A 15335-nucleotide genomic window follows, 5' to 3' on the forward strand; every position below is an offset into this window, starting at 1 on the left:
CCACCCACTCAAACGCGGCAGGGGGAGGTTGGGAGTAAACTTTTCCTTGTTTTGTCTCCTCTAGACTGACGTGGGTTAATTGGTCTCCGTTGCCTTAACAGGCTAGTCCAGTCATTGAGGAGGACTTGGGGAGGGCAGTGCTCTGTATGCGCAGGCGCGCGAAGGGCGCGTTGGACGCTTCGGGAGCGCGCACGCGCCGCGACGGGGAGTAAACGTCCAACGTCCGGGCGCGGGGGGTATTGGGTCGCGTCGCGTCGCGTCGCGGTGGGCGCAGGGCTGGGCTGGGCCCGGGCTTTGCGGGCGGCGGCGGGAGCAGGAGCAGCAGCGGCAGCGGCGGGAGCAGCGCAGCAGTAGCAGCAGCAGCAGCAGTAGCGGCGGCGGCAGCAGCAGCAGCAGCAGCGGTGGCTGAGGGGCCGTGCCGAGTGCGTGCGGGCGGGAGCGGACCGAAGCAGCGGCCTGTCCCTCCTCGCTAGCGGGCGGCGACGACAGCGGGACGCCATGGCCCCGCGGCTGCAGCTGGAGAAGGCCGCTTGGCGATGGGCGGAGACGGTGCGGCCCGAGGAGGTGTCGCAGGAGCACATCGAGGCGGCCTACCGCATCTGGCTGGAGCCCTGCATCCGGGGCGTGTGCAGGTGAGGCCCGCCCCCGGGCCCGGGAGGGGCCTCCGGGACGGCGGGGACGCCGGGGGCTGGGGGAGAGGGGGGCTCGCTGCGGGGGGCCGCCGCCGCCCAAACTGCGATCTGCAGCCGCGGGCTGCGAGCCTGGCGCGCACCTTTCGAATTCCCCCAGGAGCACCCCGGGCAACAAGCGCTAGTTAAATGCCTGCCGGGAGCCCGGCCGTCAGGGAGCCCGAAGAGCAGCCGGGGCTTGCCCCCCGGCCAGACCGGGGCACTGACGCCGGCGCTTTAGCCCTGCTTCCCTCCGTCCCCTACCCCAAGCCCGCATCCGCGCCGCCTTAGGCCGCCTCCTGCGCCGGATGGCTCCGGGGCGCCGACGTGTAGGCCCGGAGACCGCGGAACGCCTTGCGCGAGGTCCCGGGGCAGGACTTGAATCCCGCTCCTTACTCGTGAGCGTCTACTTTGTGGCTCTGGGGCGTCCGGCGCCTCCGCCCCCCTGACAGATGGGGAACGGACACGGCCGGCTTTGGGGCTCGTCCCGGGCAGCGCAGCTGGCAGAGGGGAGGCCGCATCGAGCTCCAGGCTCGGCTCCCCCAGCCGCCCTCCTAAACGGCACTGATCTGGTAGCCAGCTTTGTGTTGGATTGCTGGCGTCGCAACGTCTGGAGGGCAGCGCCCAGCGCCCGGTCTGCACTTAGTAGCCCTTCCTAAGTGTTTGCTAAAATGGAGTGAAAACCAGGCCCGGGAGGCCACCGGACCCAGCGACTTGCGATTGCTGCTGTAGTTGTGGAGCGGGATGGTGGGACTCGTGGTGCGCAGGGACTTCTTCCGAACGCATTTTCCAGGTATCCTGAGTCCCTGCCCAGTTTTGCATTTGCAGGAACTTGGTGAATAGGAAAAGTCCTTAAAGGTCACGGCCCAACTCCCTTGGGATTAACCGAGGAGGAAACGGGATCAGAATCGGAGGAGGGAAAGGGAGTAAATACTTGTCCGCTGTGTGCCAGGTACTGGGCTAATCCCTTGGCCAATATTCTCTCTTTGAGATGATTTGACTAGGACCAGAATGAAAACTCGTGTCCATTGACTTCTGGTTATATTGGGGGTGGGGGTGGAGGGGAAATAATACAGCTTTACCTTCCCTAAAATGTCAACTCCGGGACCGACGTGTTGTGTGTTCTCCTGCACACAAGAGACCCAAATTCATGAATAGACCAGGGATGAACGAGTTGTCTTTTGTGAGCTCTGCAAAAGTGGGGTTGTAGAAGAACTGGGAGTTTGGAAATCATTTCAGCCCTATTTAACGGGCGAAAAAACTGCAGCAAAAAAAACAAAAAAAAAACTTAAAAAAAATTAGACCAGACTTCCTTTCCCCCCCCCCCCTTAATGCTTTTCATCTGGTCCAAGATTTACCCTTTCCCTGAAATTTATTATGTTTATAATGGCATTTTATTTTTCCCAATTACAGAACTCACAAAAGTTTTCAACATTTAAGATTTTAGTTTTCCAATTTTTTTCTCCCTTCTTAAGATGGCCAGCAATCTGATAGGTTGTACATGGAAACATTTCTTTCTACATTAAAGATGTTATGAAAGAAGAAATGAGAAGACAAAAACCCCAACAAAAAAGTGAAAAAACAGTCAATCTGTTCAGACTCCATAATTCTTTCCTTGGATGTGGTTAGCATTTTCTTTGGAATTGTATTGGATCATTGTATCCCTGAGAAAAGCGATTATGATTGATCATCCAATGATGTCGCTGTTACTGTATTCATTGCTTTACTGGTTCTCACATCCCAGGTTTTTCTAAAAATCCTGTTCTTTATGTCTTAAAGAACAATAATAACATTCCATTATCTTAATATGTTCTTGTTCTGCCATTCCCTAATTAATGGCATCCCCTCAAAGGCCAATACTTTGCTATACAGAAAAGAGCCTACTATATTTTTCTATGTGTGGGTCCTTTTATATTTGTTTATGATCTCTTTGGAATATAGTCCTAGTTGTGATGTTGAATCAATGGGAATGCACAGTTGCCCTTTGGGGATGGTTCTGGAATTTGTTTCCCAGATGTAATCTGATGTAAACTTTTTGGGAGTTTTGGGAGAGCGAGATAGTCTTTCAATGTACTTTTTTTTTTTTTGAGGCAATTGGGGTTAAGTGACTTTGCCCCCAGGGGCACATAGGAAGTGTTAAGTGTCTGAGGTCACATTTGAACTCGGGTCCTTCTGACTTCCGGGATGGTATCTATCCACTGCGCCACCTAGCTGCCCCTAAATATTATAGTATTTGGAACCTCCCTCACTGACATTTCACATTCAGACATTGATTAATCACCTGCTTTGTTCAACCACAAAATTATAAAGAGAAAGACATAATCTTCTCCTTGAGCAGGATCAGGTATCACATTGAAAATGTTTAAATGTAGGGGGAAAGATTGTTGGGTTTGTGGTCTGGTTTAAAGAACCTTATGCATGTTGGAAAAATTCTATTGAAGTTTGTGGATTCTGAGGGTGCATCCCACCTCTGCTTCTGTGTTGCCTTGGGCAAATCTCTATAGTTAATCCTGGAATTCTTTAACCTAGGTTATGGGATTTAGAGCTAATAGGAACTTTTTGAAATTATCTGATCCAACAGGTGAGGGTGATTATCTGGGAAGCCCTTTGTAATTTGTAATTGGGAATGGTGTAGGAAGGGGAAACAGTTCTCCAAGTGTGGGGAGCTAGTAGGATATAAAGAAAGCAAAAGTCCCTGCCCGCCTTGAAGGAATTCAGTCTTAATGGAATACTAGGTGTGAGCAACTGTGTCCATATCAGAGGACAGGATAAATTGGACTTAATGTCAGGGAAGGAATTGGTATGAAGGGAAACGGGGAAGATTTAGTTACACAAGGTAAGATTTTTACTAAGAAAGGGCCTCTATATGTAAAGAAACTATAATATAGAACTAGATTTGAGTCAGGTTCCAAAAGAGTTGTCTTTCTACCATACTTATGGAGGGTTGAGATATGGGAGAAAAGTGCAGAAAGGCAATAGAGAATCTTCTCTGGAATACCCTTCACTACTTGGAGAGTAGACATGAAATAGAGAAGGAAGATATTTTTTACAGGACTTGGAGATAGGCCTTTTGTCTGCTGGGGCAGAACATCTATTCCACAAGTTGCTATGGCAAAAACAATCCACTCCCTAGTGGCCACTCTTCTCTTAATAAACTGTTTCAGATTGGTTAGTGATCCCTAGATGATATAGCAAGTCCCTCATTAGACCCATATTTAAAGCCTTTCTACTTTTGTAGGATCTGAAAGTTTGTTTTGTTGAGCATAATCTTTAAAAAGCCAGGTCACCTCATCTTCACCTTATATGAGGTACTAGTGTTCATCAGAAATGTTTGAATAGTTATAGTTAACTTTATATATGGTACTTTAATGTTTACATTGTTTTTGTAAACATTTTGTAACATTTAAAAATCATTGGCAAACCTGTAAAAAGATAAATTTGGACTACTAGATTTTTTTCCCCTTCTGTTTGGCTTTTAAAACCTTTAAGAACCTGGCCTTAACCCACCTTTCCATACTTATTATACATCATTCTCCTTTCCTCTACTCTATGGCTTAGCCAAGCTGACTTTTTTATTTTGGATTTAAAACATTTTGGATGTAAAATCATTTTTACATACTTGATAAAATACAAAAAGACAATTAAATAACACTCCCATTTCAAAAGAAGAGGAGGAAAAAGGTACTGATTGAGAGACAAATGTTAAGCTTTCTCATCTGAGAGGGTCACCTCAGAGGAGGAAGGAACTCTTCGGAGGTTTGAAAAGAACTTTTGGAATTCCCTTTGTAAATAGAGTGGGGTTTTATGACATTTTCTAATACTTATTCCTGGACCCAATTTCGCAATTTTATGGTAAAAAAATCTAAGTCTCCTGTAATCCTGAATAGATCCTTAATAACTGATAAAAAAACGTGGTTGTATCTTTGGGGATGTTGAAGCTCTAAGTCCTTTTAAGTCCTTAAGGGCTTTTCTTCAGGAAGTCATTGAATAAAGTCTTTCTTTTTGATCTCTTGTTCTAAAAGTTACTTTAAGTCCAAGAAAAGTTTTAAAATCTGTTTTTAACAGGTTACATGTTAAAATTCAACTTTGTTTTAATATTTCATCTCATGATCACAGATTTCTGTCTGATCTCTTGTTTCCAAGGAGTATATTAAGTAATAATTGGTGAAACATTTACCAGTTTCTTTTCTAAGAGAATTTTCTAGTTTTTGGCTCAACTTTTTTTTAAATCTTGCTTCATTTGATGCAGTTCATTGTGCAAAATGAAATTTATCTTTCCCCTTAAACCATTCTATCCTTCCCTGTTCTCCTAGTGTCTCAGGTTTACAACATAGGAGTCTTCCTAGACCATGATTTATATCCAATCTGTTGTTTGATGGCTTGTTGATTTCTTCCCCTCAAGATCTCTGGAATATTTCCCTTTCTCTGCTCTGACACTGACATCATCAGTCTACTGCAGGTTATTTCACACCTGGATTGTTTTGATGGCCTGCTGATGTTTGCCTTCAAATCTCTTCTCAGTCCAGTTCTTCCATTCAGACACCCAGAGTAATTGTCATAAAAGCAGAGGAGACATCTGTCATTCCTCATGTCATTCCTCACTGGGTAAAACTCCAGTGGCTCTTTATCTTGAAGATCCTTTCAGAGCTCTTTGTGATCCTCCTGACTTCCAAGGCCAATGTTCTTGTGTTTTTAAAAGATGAATCAGATCAAAGAGGGGGAAAATAGGAGAAAAACATTACCACCACTGCCCCCCCCCAAAAAAGATGAAAATACTGTTTTGATCCACATGCAGATTCCCTCTGGGTATGAATGGCATTTTCCATCCCAACTCTGTTGGAATTGTCTTACATTACTGCTTTATTGAAGAACCAAGTTACATACCAATTTTTAAAATAACTTTTATTTTTTTTTAATAATAGCTTTATTTTTCCAAATACATGCAAAGATAGTTTTCAACTATTCACTTTTGCAAAACTTTGTTAATTTTTTTTTAAACCTATAGTGGAAGTAATCCACTATAGGTTAAACATGTACCATTTTTTTATTCTGCACAAGAAAAATTATATCAAGCATCCACCACCAAAAAATTATGAAAATACTACTATGCTTTGATCCACATTGTCTCCATAGTTGATTGTTCTATCACAAACCTATTAGAGCTACCTTCAATCATCCTATTGTTGAAAAGAGCCAAGTCCATCCCAGTTTGATCATCACACCATCTTTTTGTTGCTGTGTACAATGTTCTTTTGGTTCTATTCATTTAGTATCAGTTCATGTTAAGTCCCTCAGGGATTTTCTGAAATCACTCTGCTCATTTCTTATAGGACAATAATGCCACATTATGTTAACATCAATCACAACTTGAAAGAAGCCAGGGAAGTGAGGATTCAGATGAGGAGAGAGGGTTCTAGGAATAGAGAACCAAAAAAGCGCTCTAATTCCATATTGGGAGATATGTCTTCTGAGGAACAGTTAGACCAGTATCATTGGATTGAGATCCGGTGAAGGAGCCTGTTGAGTGGGGAGGTAGGTATTGGAAGTAAGGTTTAAGGAGTTTGAAAAAGATAGGGTTAGGGTTAGGTTAACCCTTAAAACTGCCTTTACTGGTAGATTGTTTAGCCTCTTGTCCTCCAACTTCTGACTGACACTGTTCACCAAGAAATCTCTTTAACCATAGTTTCTCATTGAATTTCTTGATCTATTATTTCTCCTGGGGAAGACATCATAGTTTACTGGAATAGGAGCTGAGTTTGCTGTCCCCTCTTCATTTGTTATTACATAGGAATCTATGCCTCTGATTTGGAATTGATTGTCCCCCATGTCTGTAATGTTCTTCCTTACCTTTACTTTTTAGAATCCTCTTATCCTTTAAAAATAAAACAAACAAAAAAAACCACCCCAAGACCATCATATGCTCTATGGTAGTAGCATGATTTAATGGGTAAAAAATGCTGGTTTCAGCATTAGAAAGAGTTGGGTTTAAGTCTTGTATCTGATTTGTATTATCTGAATGACTCCAGACAAGTAACTTGAATATTAAGCAACATCTTAAATAAAAGAGAAATTCTTTGCCTTCAAAGAACTTTAATTTTCCTGGAGTTGACAACATGGCTATACAAATCAAAGGGACAGCCCTAACAGTAAGCATTAGCAGGGGCCTCCTTGAGAAATTAACAACTTTTAATTGGTTTCTTTATTTTTCTCGTTATATATACATTAATTTTTTTGTGTTTTGTTACGTTTTGGCAAGGCAATTGGAATTAAGGGACTTGTCTAGAAACACACAGCTAGTAAGTGTTAAATGTTTTCCAGATTTCAATCTGGTCTTCTTGACTTTAGGGCTGGTGCTTCTATCCATTGTACCGTCTAGCTGTCCCACATAAATTTCTTTAAATACACATTTCTTTATGAATCATTTGGGAGAGAAATCAAAACAAAAGGGAAAAGCCACAAGTGTGTGTGTGGGGGAAGGAGAAGAAAAAGTGGATATAGCATGTCTACCTTCATTCTCCTTTGAATGTAGATAGCGTTTTCTTTAAATCAAGTCAATTTTATTTTTATTTTTTTCTAATTAAACATGTATATTAATTTTTAAAAATATACATTTCTTTGAATCATGTTGGAAAAAATCAGAAAAGAGAAATCACAGGAGAAAAGGGAAAAAAGTGAACATGGCATAATGTGTGTTTACATTCATTTTCTATAGTCTCTTTGGATGTAGATGACATTTTCTTTCCAAAGTTTATTAGGATTGTTTAGGATCATTGAACTGCTGAGAGAGAACCAAATCTTTCTTAGTTGGTCATGGCACAATCTTGCCGTTAACTGTGTACAATGTATTCCTGGTTCTACTTGTTTCATTCAGCATCAGTTCTTGTAAATCTTTCCAGGCCTTTCTAAAGTGCTTGTTTATAGAACATTAAATCTCCGTTATTTTCATATAATTTATTCAGCCATTTCCCCAACCTACACACTTTCCAGTTCTCCAGTTCCAGAGCTGCTACAAAAATCATTGCACATGTGGGTCCTTTTCCCTCCTTTATGATTTCCTTAAGATACAGACCCAGTGGAGACACTGCTGGGTCAAAGGATATGTAGTTTGATAGCCCTTGAGGCATAGTTGTAGATTGCTCTCCAGAATGACTGGATCATTTCATAACTGACAAGAAATTTTAATGGAAGGCAGTGATTTTTGGGAGGTGGGCGGTGGGGAACATTAAAGTTATGGAGAATACCCAGGGAACTACCAAGGTCCAGAAATGGAAGCTGGAATATCCTGTGAAGAATAGCATGGAGGTCCATAAGTGAAGTTAAACCATAAAGAGCCCAGAGGGGAGATTGTCTATAGAATGGAAAGGTAGATGTCAAGTGTCTACAAATGTCAAATGGCATTTTTATTCTAGAAATAATTTGTAACTGGAGTTTATAGAATAGGTTATTGCTATGGCTAGATTTGTGGTCTAAGAAAATTTCTGACAGCTCTGTGGAAGATATATTGAGATGATTATGATTTGTAAAGACATGAAAATGAAAACTTCTTAAGACGTCAGTCAGATCACTACATGCAATACTTTATTGTTAAATAATGCTAACCATCATCTCAGTCTAAAATGAATCAGAGGATCTTCCCTTGCTTTATCTTGATGGCTGCTGACTGATAAGGTGGTGTATTCTCAAGTTTGGGATTACTGTGGCAATTTCTTAAAAGGGGACAACAGTGAAGTTTGTGATTCTTTCACTTGATCACTTAGAGGACATTGGTACTATTATTAATTGGCCCAGTTTTAATATTGTTGTATCTCAGGGAATAGAAAAGCCCATAGAAAGGAAAGATCAGAGCATGTAGCACTTAATTTCCTTGTCTTACATGGGTATGGTTTGTGGCACCCCAGAATAATTGCAATAGAAACATCAAAGATTGCTGATCAATTGCTGATCAGCAAATATAATAATGAAAAAGTTTGAACTATTTCAAGAATTAGAGAGACATGATATGAACATGTTCCCTTGGGGACATAATTGCTGATTTGCTTGATGCCACAAAACCTTTAACTTAAATAAATTTTTAAAAATAAATTTAAAAAAATTAATAGCCTTTTATTTACAGGTTATATGTATGGGTAACTTTACAACATTGACAATTGCCAAACCTCTTGTTCCAATTTTCCCACTCTTCCCCCCCCATCTCCCCCAGATGGCAGGATGACGAGTAGATGTTAAATATATTAATATAAATTAGATACACAATAAGTATACATGACCAAACCACTTTAACTTATTTTTAACAAAATAATCTGATCAATACAGTAAAGTGAGGCTCACAATACAATGAAGCATGCTAGTTGGTCTTCCTGACTAGTACAGTTTATCTTCCACTCAACTGTTAAGTCATTTTTCTAAAACATAGTTGTTTCATAACATTACTCAGTAGGCTATAGTCATTCTTTTCATCTCTAAGATCAACTATATAATATTCTTTTCTAAATACATTTAAAGATAACTTTTGGGGGGTGAGGCTATTGGGGGTTAAGTGACTTGCCAAGGATCACAGCTAGGAAATGTTAACTGGGTCCTCCCAACTTTAGGGCTGGTTCTCTATGTACTGTGCCACCTAGCTGTTCCTCAATATTTAATTTTTTTATACTTTTTTATTTTTCCAAATACAGGAAAATTAGTTTTCAACATTCACCTTTGCAAAACTTTGTTCCAAATTTTTCTCACCTCTTCCCAAGACAGCAAGTAACAGGTTAAACATTTGCAGTTCTTCTAAACATTTCTATATTTGTCAAGCTGCACAAGAAAAATCAAATTAAAAAGTGAAAGAAAAACAAACAAGCAAGCAAACAACAAAAGTGAAAATACTATGCTTTGATCCACATTCAGTATCCATAGTTCTTTCTGGATGGAGGTTGCTTTTTCCATCACAAGCCATTCCCTAACTGATAGGGATCCACTCAGTAGCCAGTTCCTTGCCATTATAAAAAGGGCTGCTACAAATGTTTTTGCACATATGGATCCTTTTTTGTCTTATGATCTCTGGGGTATAGACACCATTGGATCAAAGGATATGCAGTTTGATAGCCCTTTAAGCATCTAAATTGTCAGAACCATTAGAATAGTTGAATCATTTTACAACTCCACCAGCAATGTATTAGTGTCTTTTCCCACATCCTCCAACATCTTTTTTTTTTCTTTTTATCTTTTTTCCTGTCATCTTAGTCACTCTTGAAGTATAAAGTGGTATAAAATTGTTTTATTTTGTATTTCTCTAATCTGTAATGATTTAGAACATTTTTAAAAATCTAATCAGAAATGGCTTTAATGTCTTCATCTAAAAATTGTTCATATCCTTTGACCATTTATCAGTTGGGGAATAAGTTAGAAATTGGAGTCAGTTTTCTATTTTAGAAATGAGGCCTTTATCAGAAACACTGGCTATGCAAATTGTTTCCCTGCTTTCTGCTTCACTTCTAATTTTGGTTGCATTGATTTTGTTTGTGCAAAAATTGAATTAAATCCTTTTTTTTGGCCTCAAAGGCACATACATAATCTAATTCCTTCTTAGCTTGCTTCCTAGACTTGACTCCAGTTATTTTGCAGTCCGCTCCTGGCTATTTCTTACACACCATGTTTTTAACCATTTACCAAGATTTTCCATCAGCAATAAAAGTAGGAAAATAGGCTTTCCTTTTGAGGCTGCTGTGGGTAACCTGGAGAAATGATACTATTAGGATATATTTCTTATTGAGAATGGTTGCAGTTTGTCCCCATTACACATGATGCTTACTAATGGTTTTAAATAGATGCTAGTGATTATTTTAAGGAAAATTCCATTTATTCCTATACTCAAGTGTTTTTTAATAGGAATGGATGTTGGTCCAAATCAAATTGATCAAATGCTTTTTCTGCATCTGAGATGATCATATTTTTTTTTGTTAATTTGGTTATTAATATGGACAATTATACTGATAGTTTTCCTAATATTGAACCAGCCCTGCATTCCTGGTATAAATCTAACTTGATCATGGTGTATTATAGGATGTATTTTTTAACATCTGGGGATGATCAACGTGATAATTTTTCTCTACCAGGTTTCTAACCTAAACAAAAGTACCACAAAGAACTAAGTTCATGTTAATTGATTAAAGCTTTCTTTGTCAAGTCAGCGCAGTCGGTAAGTATGATATTGTAGTAATCCATATTAGGCAAACCCTATATGTGATTAAAGATCTTTGCTGGAAACATGCAAGAAAACTGATTGTTGGCTTGTCTACTGTAAAAGGATTTTCCCTGACAGGAAACTGGGTGGGGAAGGTAGCAGGGAAAGGGATGAAAAGGCAATGGCTACATCAGTTTTGAATGGCCTCTGGATGATTAGAGAGATTGCATTGTTTTTTTCAGTTTAGTTCATAGAGTTCCAACTATATGATGAGTGTATAAGGTACTGTAATTTAACTTGATATATATGAATTTGTTTATAGGGCCAAGAGATTTAAACATTGTACCACCCTTTGAGCAGTGGCTAAAATAAAGAAGCAGAATATTCCAGAATATCTCTTTAGGGGCAATTATTCACATTATGCATACACTTCAGCCTATGCATGAAATAAATAGCCAACAATTTCCCAGCCTTTATTTTTTACATGACCTTAATGGAAGATCAGTCAATAAATCTGATGGTATTGAGTCCCATTTCTTCCTGAAAAAGAAGTAACTGGTATAACTGGGCTTTGATCTATTCCTCATTCCCTATGATGTAGCATTATTCATTAAATACATGTGCATATGTTAGATCTGAAAAATAAAAGTATTACCACTATGAAGCTATTTGTTTAGAAGGTAATCTGAAGATTTGGAATTTGGTGGAAGACACATCTAGTTTCGTTAAGAAAAGATTTTGTTATCTATTTCTCTTTATCTTAAATTTATCTAGGTTAGAGGTCTTTCATTTTTGTTTACCCAATGAGCTCAATGTCTGTTGAATTAGTTCATGGGGGGAACCTTTGTCTTATTACTAATTCAAATTCCATTTTATTTTTTTCTACAAAAAATTGGTTGGACTTGTTGCTTTAAGTCTAATGTTTATTTACTGACTTTGCTTTGTAGAAGAAATTGCAAAGGGAATCCGAATTGCTTGGTTGGCATCGGAGAACACGTCTGGTTAGGGGAAATTGATGAAAACAGCTTTCACAACATTGATGATCCCAACTGTGAAAGGAGGAAAAAGGTAAAGGTGCACTAGTAAGGAGTAAATATGGATTATTCTTCATGCTGCAGCTTTCCTTTGGAGTGTCTGAACTAAGGAATGATGGGAGGAAAGGCTTTCACAATGGCAGATTCCTTCCTGTCCTTGTGAAACTTATCTCCCTGACAACAAATTTGTTAAGTATGCAGAAATATTTTGCATTTCTGAAGAGGAACTGCAATTTCAGAAATGGATTAAATTATCTTGGTGTTAAACTGGAGAAAAAAAGTCACTTTAAGTGGCTGGCTAGTGGGTTGCTGGAGAAAATCAAGTGCCAGTATAAACTGGATTCTGTTTAAACAGCAGTAGAGTGACTGGCTTGCTTATGCTTTGGAATCTTGGTATTCTACATTACGTTGCTGTTAGGATTAACCCCACTAGATGGCACCAGGAGTGCACTTTTGACAGGAAGCTGGTATAATAGAAAGAGCAACAGATTCAGAATTGGACAATCTGAATACAAGTTCTGATTATGAAACTATTTAGTTAGCTGGGCCACCCAGGCAAGTCATTGAACCTTCCTGAGACTGTTTCCCATTCAAATTTTTAAGAATTGAAGTTTTTGAATCTGAAAGATAAAATAAAAATGGAGGCCTGAAATGGACTTAGAATATACTGATTTGCATACTATACACTATACTATATGCTATTATGCTAGGACTTGGAGTCTTGATTATCACTGTGATTAATTTGCTATAAATGTCAGCCCCCAAATATCTCAAATGCCCTTTGTGGCTTTCAGATTTGATTTAATGATGGCCTCTTCCAGTTGACTCATCAAATTATTTATTTTAAAAATATTAAACAATTTTCTGCATCACCTTGTCCTTTATGACATTCTTCCTAAATTTCGGGGGAAATGTGAAATTGTCTTTAAACTTTACCCTGAACATGAAGGGGAATAGTGACACACTTCTACCTAGGGTCCCAATAATTTTTTTTAATTAGCTGTTTATCTTTTTAAATTTTTTTCCTGCTTATACATGTATATTAACTTTTAAAATACACATTTGTTTATGAATCATGTTGGGAAAGAAAAAGCAGAGAAAAGGGAAAAACTACAGAAGGAAAACAAAACAAATTAAAATAGTAGCATATGTTGATTCACATTGAATCTTCATGATTCTCTTTCTGGATACAAATGGTATTTTTCTATTCAAAAGTTTATTGGGATTGCCTTGGATCACTGAACTGCTGAAAATAACCAAGACTTTCATAATTGATCATTGCACAGTGTGTTACTGTGTATGATGTATTGCTGATTTTGCTTGTTTCACTTTAACATCAATTCATGTATTTCTTTCCAGGCCTTTCTAAAATATTTAATAGAACAGTAATGTTCCATTACTTTCATATAATGTGACTTATTCAGCCATTCCTTAATTGCTGGGCATCTACTCATTTCCAATTTTTTGTTACCACAAAAAACTGCTGTAAATCTGTTTGCATATGTGTCCCTTTTCTTTTTTTAATGATCTCTTTGGGATACAGATGCAGTAGATATTCTGCTGGGTCAAAGGGTATGCACAGTTTGATAGGCCTTCTGGAATAGTTCTAAATTACTCTCCAGAATAGTTGGATAATTTCACAACTCCAATAATGCATTAGTGTTCCAATTTTCCGACATTCCCTCATTTATCTTTTATCTTTTCCTGTCATCTTAGCCAACCTGAGAAGTGTGAGGTGGTACCTCAGAGTTGTTTTAATTAACATTAATCTATGGTGATTTGCAGCATTTCTTCATATGACTATAGATAGCTTTAATTTCATCATTTGAAAATTGTATTCATTTCTTAATCTTTTTACATTAGGTTTTGTTTGTGCAAGAACCTTTAAATTTAATGTAATCAAAGGTGTCCATTTTGCATTTCATCTATTTCTTTGGTCATAAATTCATCCCTTCTCCTAAGATCTAAGATTATTTTGGTATGGGGTGTGAAATGTAGATTAATGCTGAGTTTCTGACATTATTTTCTAGTTTCCCCAGCAATTTTTCTGAGTTCTTATCCCAGAAGCTGGGGTTTTGAGGGTTTACCAAATACTAGATTTACTATTGTCATTAATTGTGTCATGCATATCCAACCTATTCCACCAATCCACCACTGTTATTTTTTAGCTAGTACCAAATGGTTTTGATAACTGAATTTTCTTGATATTCTTGCACTGGGTCCCAACTTCTGATAGCAAGAATATAATATTTGAATCCCCAAACCAATACTTTTATGAACATGGGAGTAAGTCTCACTTCTTATTACCTACTTTTGGCTTAAGTTGCCTCGTGTATAAAATAAGGGGAATGGATTAGATCAGCGTGAGAAATAACTTGGGAGGAGTCGAGTGTTGTCTTAATTATACAACTACAGAAGTGGATATCCTATAAAATAGGAACACTTGGAATCAGACACAAATGGAAGGACACAAGTCCTTCCCAAATTCCCCTTTACTGAGTACCACAGAGATCACAACCTATATGGAGTGCCTAATCCCTTGTGAATGTGAATTTCTATCAATTACAGCATTACTTGTCCTTCCCTCTCCCCCTCTCCCCCAAATTTGAGTTTAAGACCTTCCCTTCCACTTGTAGGTAAGTCTTTACATCTGGTTAGGGTTTAACATGTATTCTAAATTTCCACCTTTGATTACATTTTAAAAATTAAGGTTTGAAAATTTAAACAATATTTATAGTTGCCTTTTGTTATTATATCATAGATTAAGACTTTATATTTAAAGAGATAAGAAATTTATTTAAAAAAAAATCAAATGCATTAAAAATCTGACTATCTGCAATTGTTCCATACCTGGAGCCCAGACTTCTGTAAACATTCATAAGTGATTAAAAAGTCTTTCAGTTAGAGATCCCACTGGTAGGCAAATGTTCCAGAGAGAAGCCATACTTTACCTGTCCTTAAATAGTGAGGACAGTCATTTTTTATGTTAGCAAAAGCTGGCAACAAAGCTGAATAAATGGGTCTTCCACATTGTTCCCAGTTCATTGCTACTTCAAAAGAAGCAGTATTGCATTTTGTTTTGCAAGGCCCTTACTAACCTCTTTGGGATTTATATTTAAGTAGTGTCTGAACATTTAGATTCTTTTGTTATTCCTCTAAATCTGAAATCCTCATGTTGACCATGACCAAGAAAAACATTTCATGATCTAGAAGTCTTGGAATCCTGTTGTAGTTAGTATTCAGAGTTCTTAATGTTTTCAAAGGTATTTATAAAGATATTTGAAAAGCATTAATCATGATGAATTAGAGTAAAGCATTGTGGTTGTTTTTTTCTTTTAAACTGGTAAAGAAGAAATGAATTCAAAAAATTCTTTTCTAATTGATAAATTTCTAAAGACTTAAAAGATATTTATCATTTCAATTAGACTATATGGTATTTGAATATTATCTTTTATGATATAAAACTTA

General features: G+C 38.4%; 1 protein-coding gene across 5 annotated transcripts in view; it reads left to right on the forward strand.

Moving 5' to 3' along the window:
- The first annotated feature begins 370 nt into the window (after positions 1-370).
- USP48 (ubiquitin specific peptidase 48) overlaps positions 371-15335 on the forward strand; it is a 58583-nt gene continuing 43618 nt past the window's right edge. For all 5 annotated transcript variants that reach the window (XM_031962663.1, XM_031962665.1, XM_031962664.1 and 2 more), the window contains exons 1-2: positions 371-632; positions 11781-11901. In XM_031962663.1, the coding sequence (XP_031818523.1) occupies positions 499-632; positions 11781-11901 (255 nt within the window). In that variant the 5' untranslated portion in view covers positions 371-498. The remainder of the gene's footprint in view (positions 633-11780; positions 11902-15335) is intronic.

This window comes from Sarcophilus harrisii, chromosome 3 (genome assembly GCF_902635505.1).
Source record: "Sarcophilus harrisii chromosome 3, mSarHar1.11, whole genome shotgun sequence".
Lineage (NCBI taxonomy): Eukaryota > Metazoa > Chordata > Mammalia > Dasyuromorphia > Dasyuridae > Sarcophilus > Sarcophilus harrisii.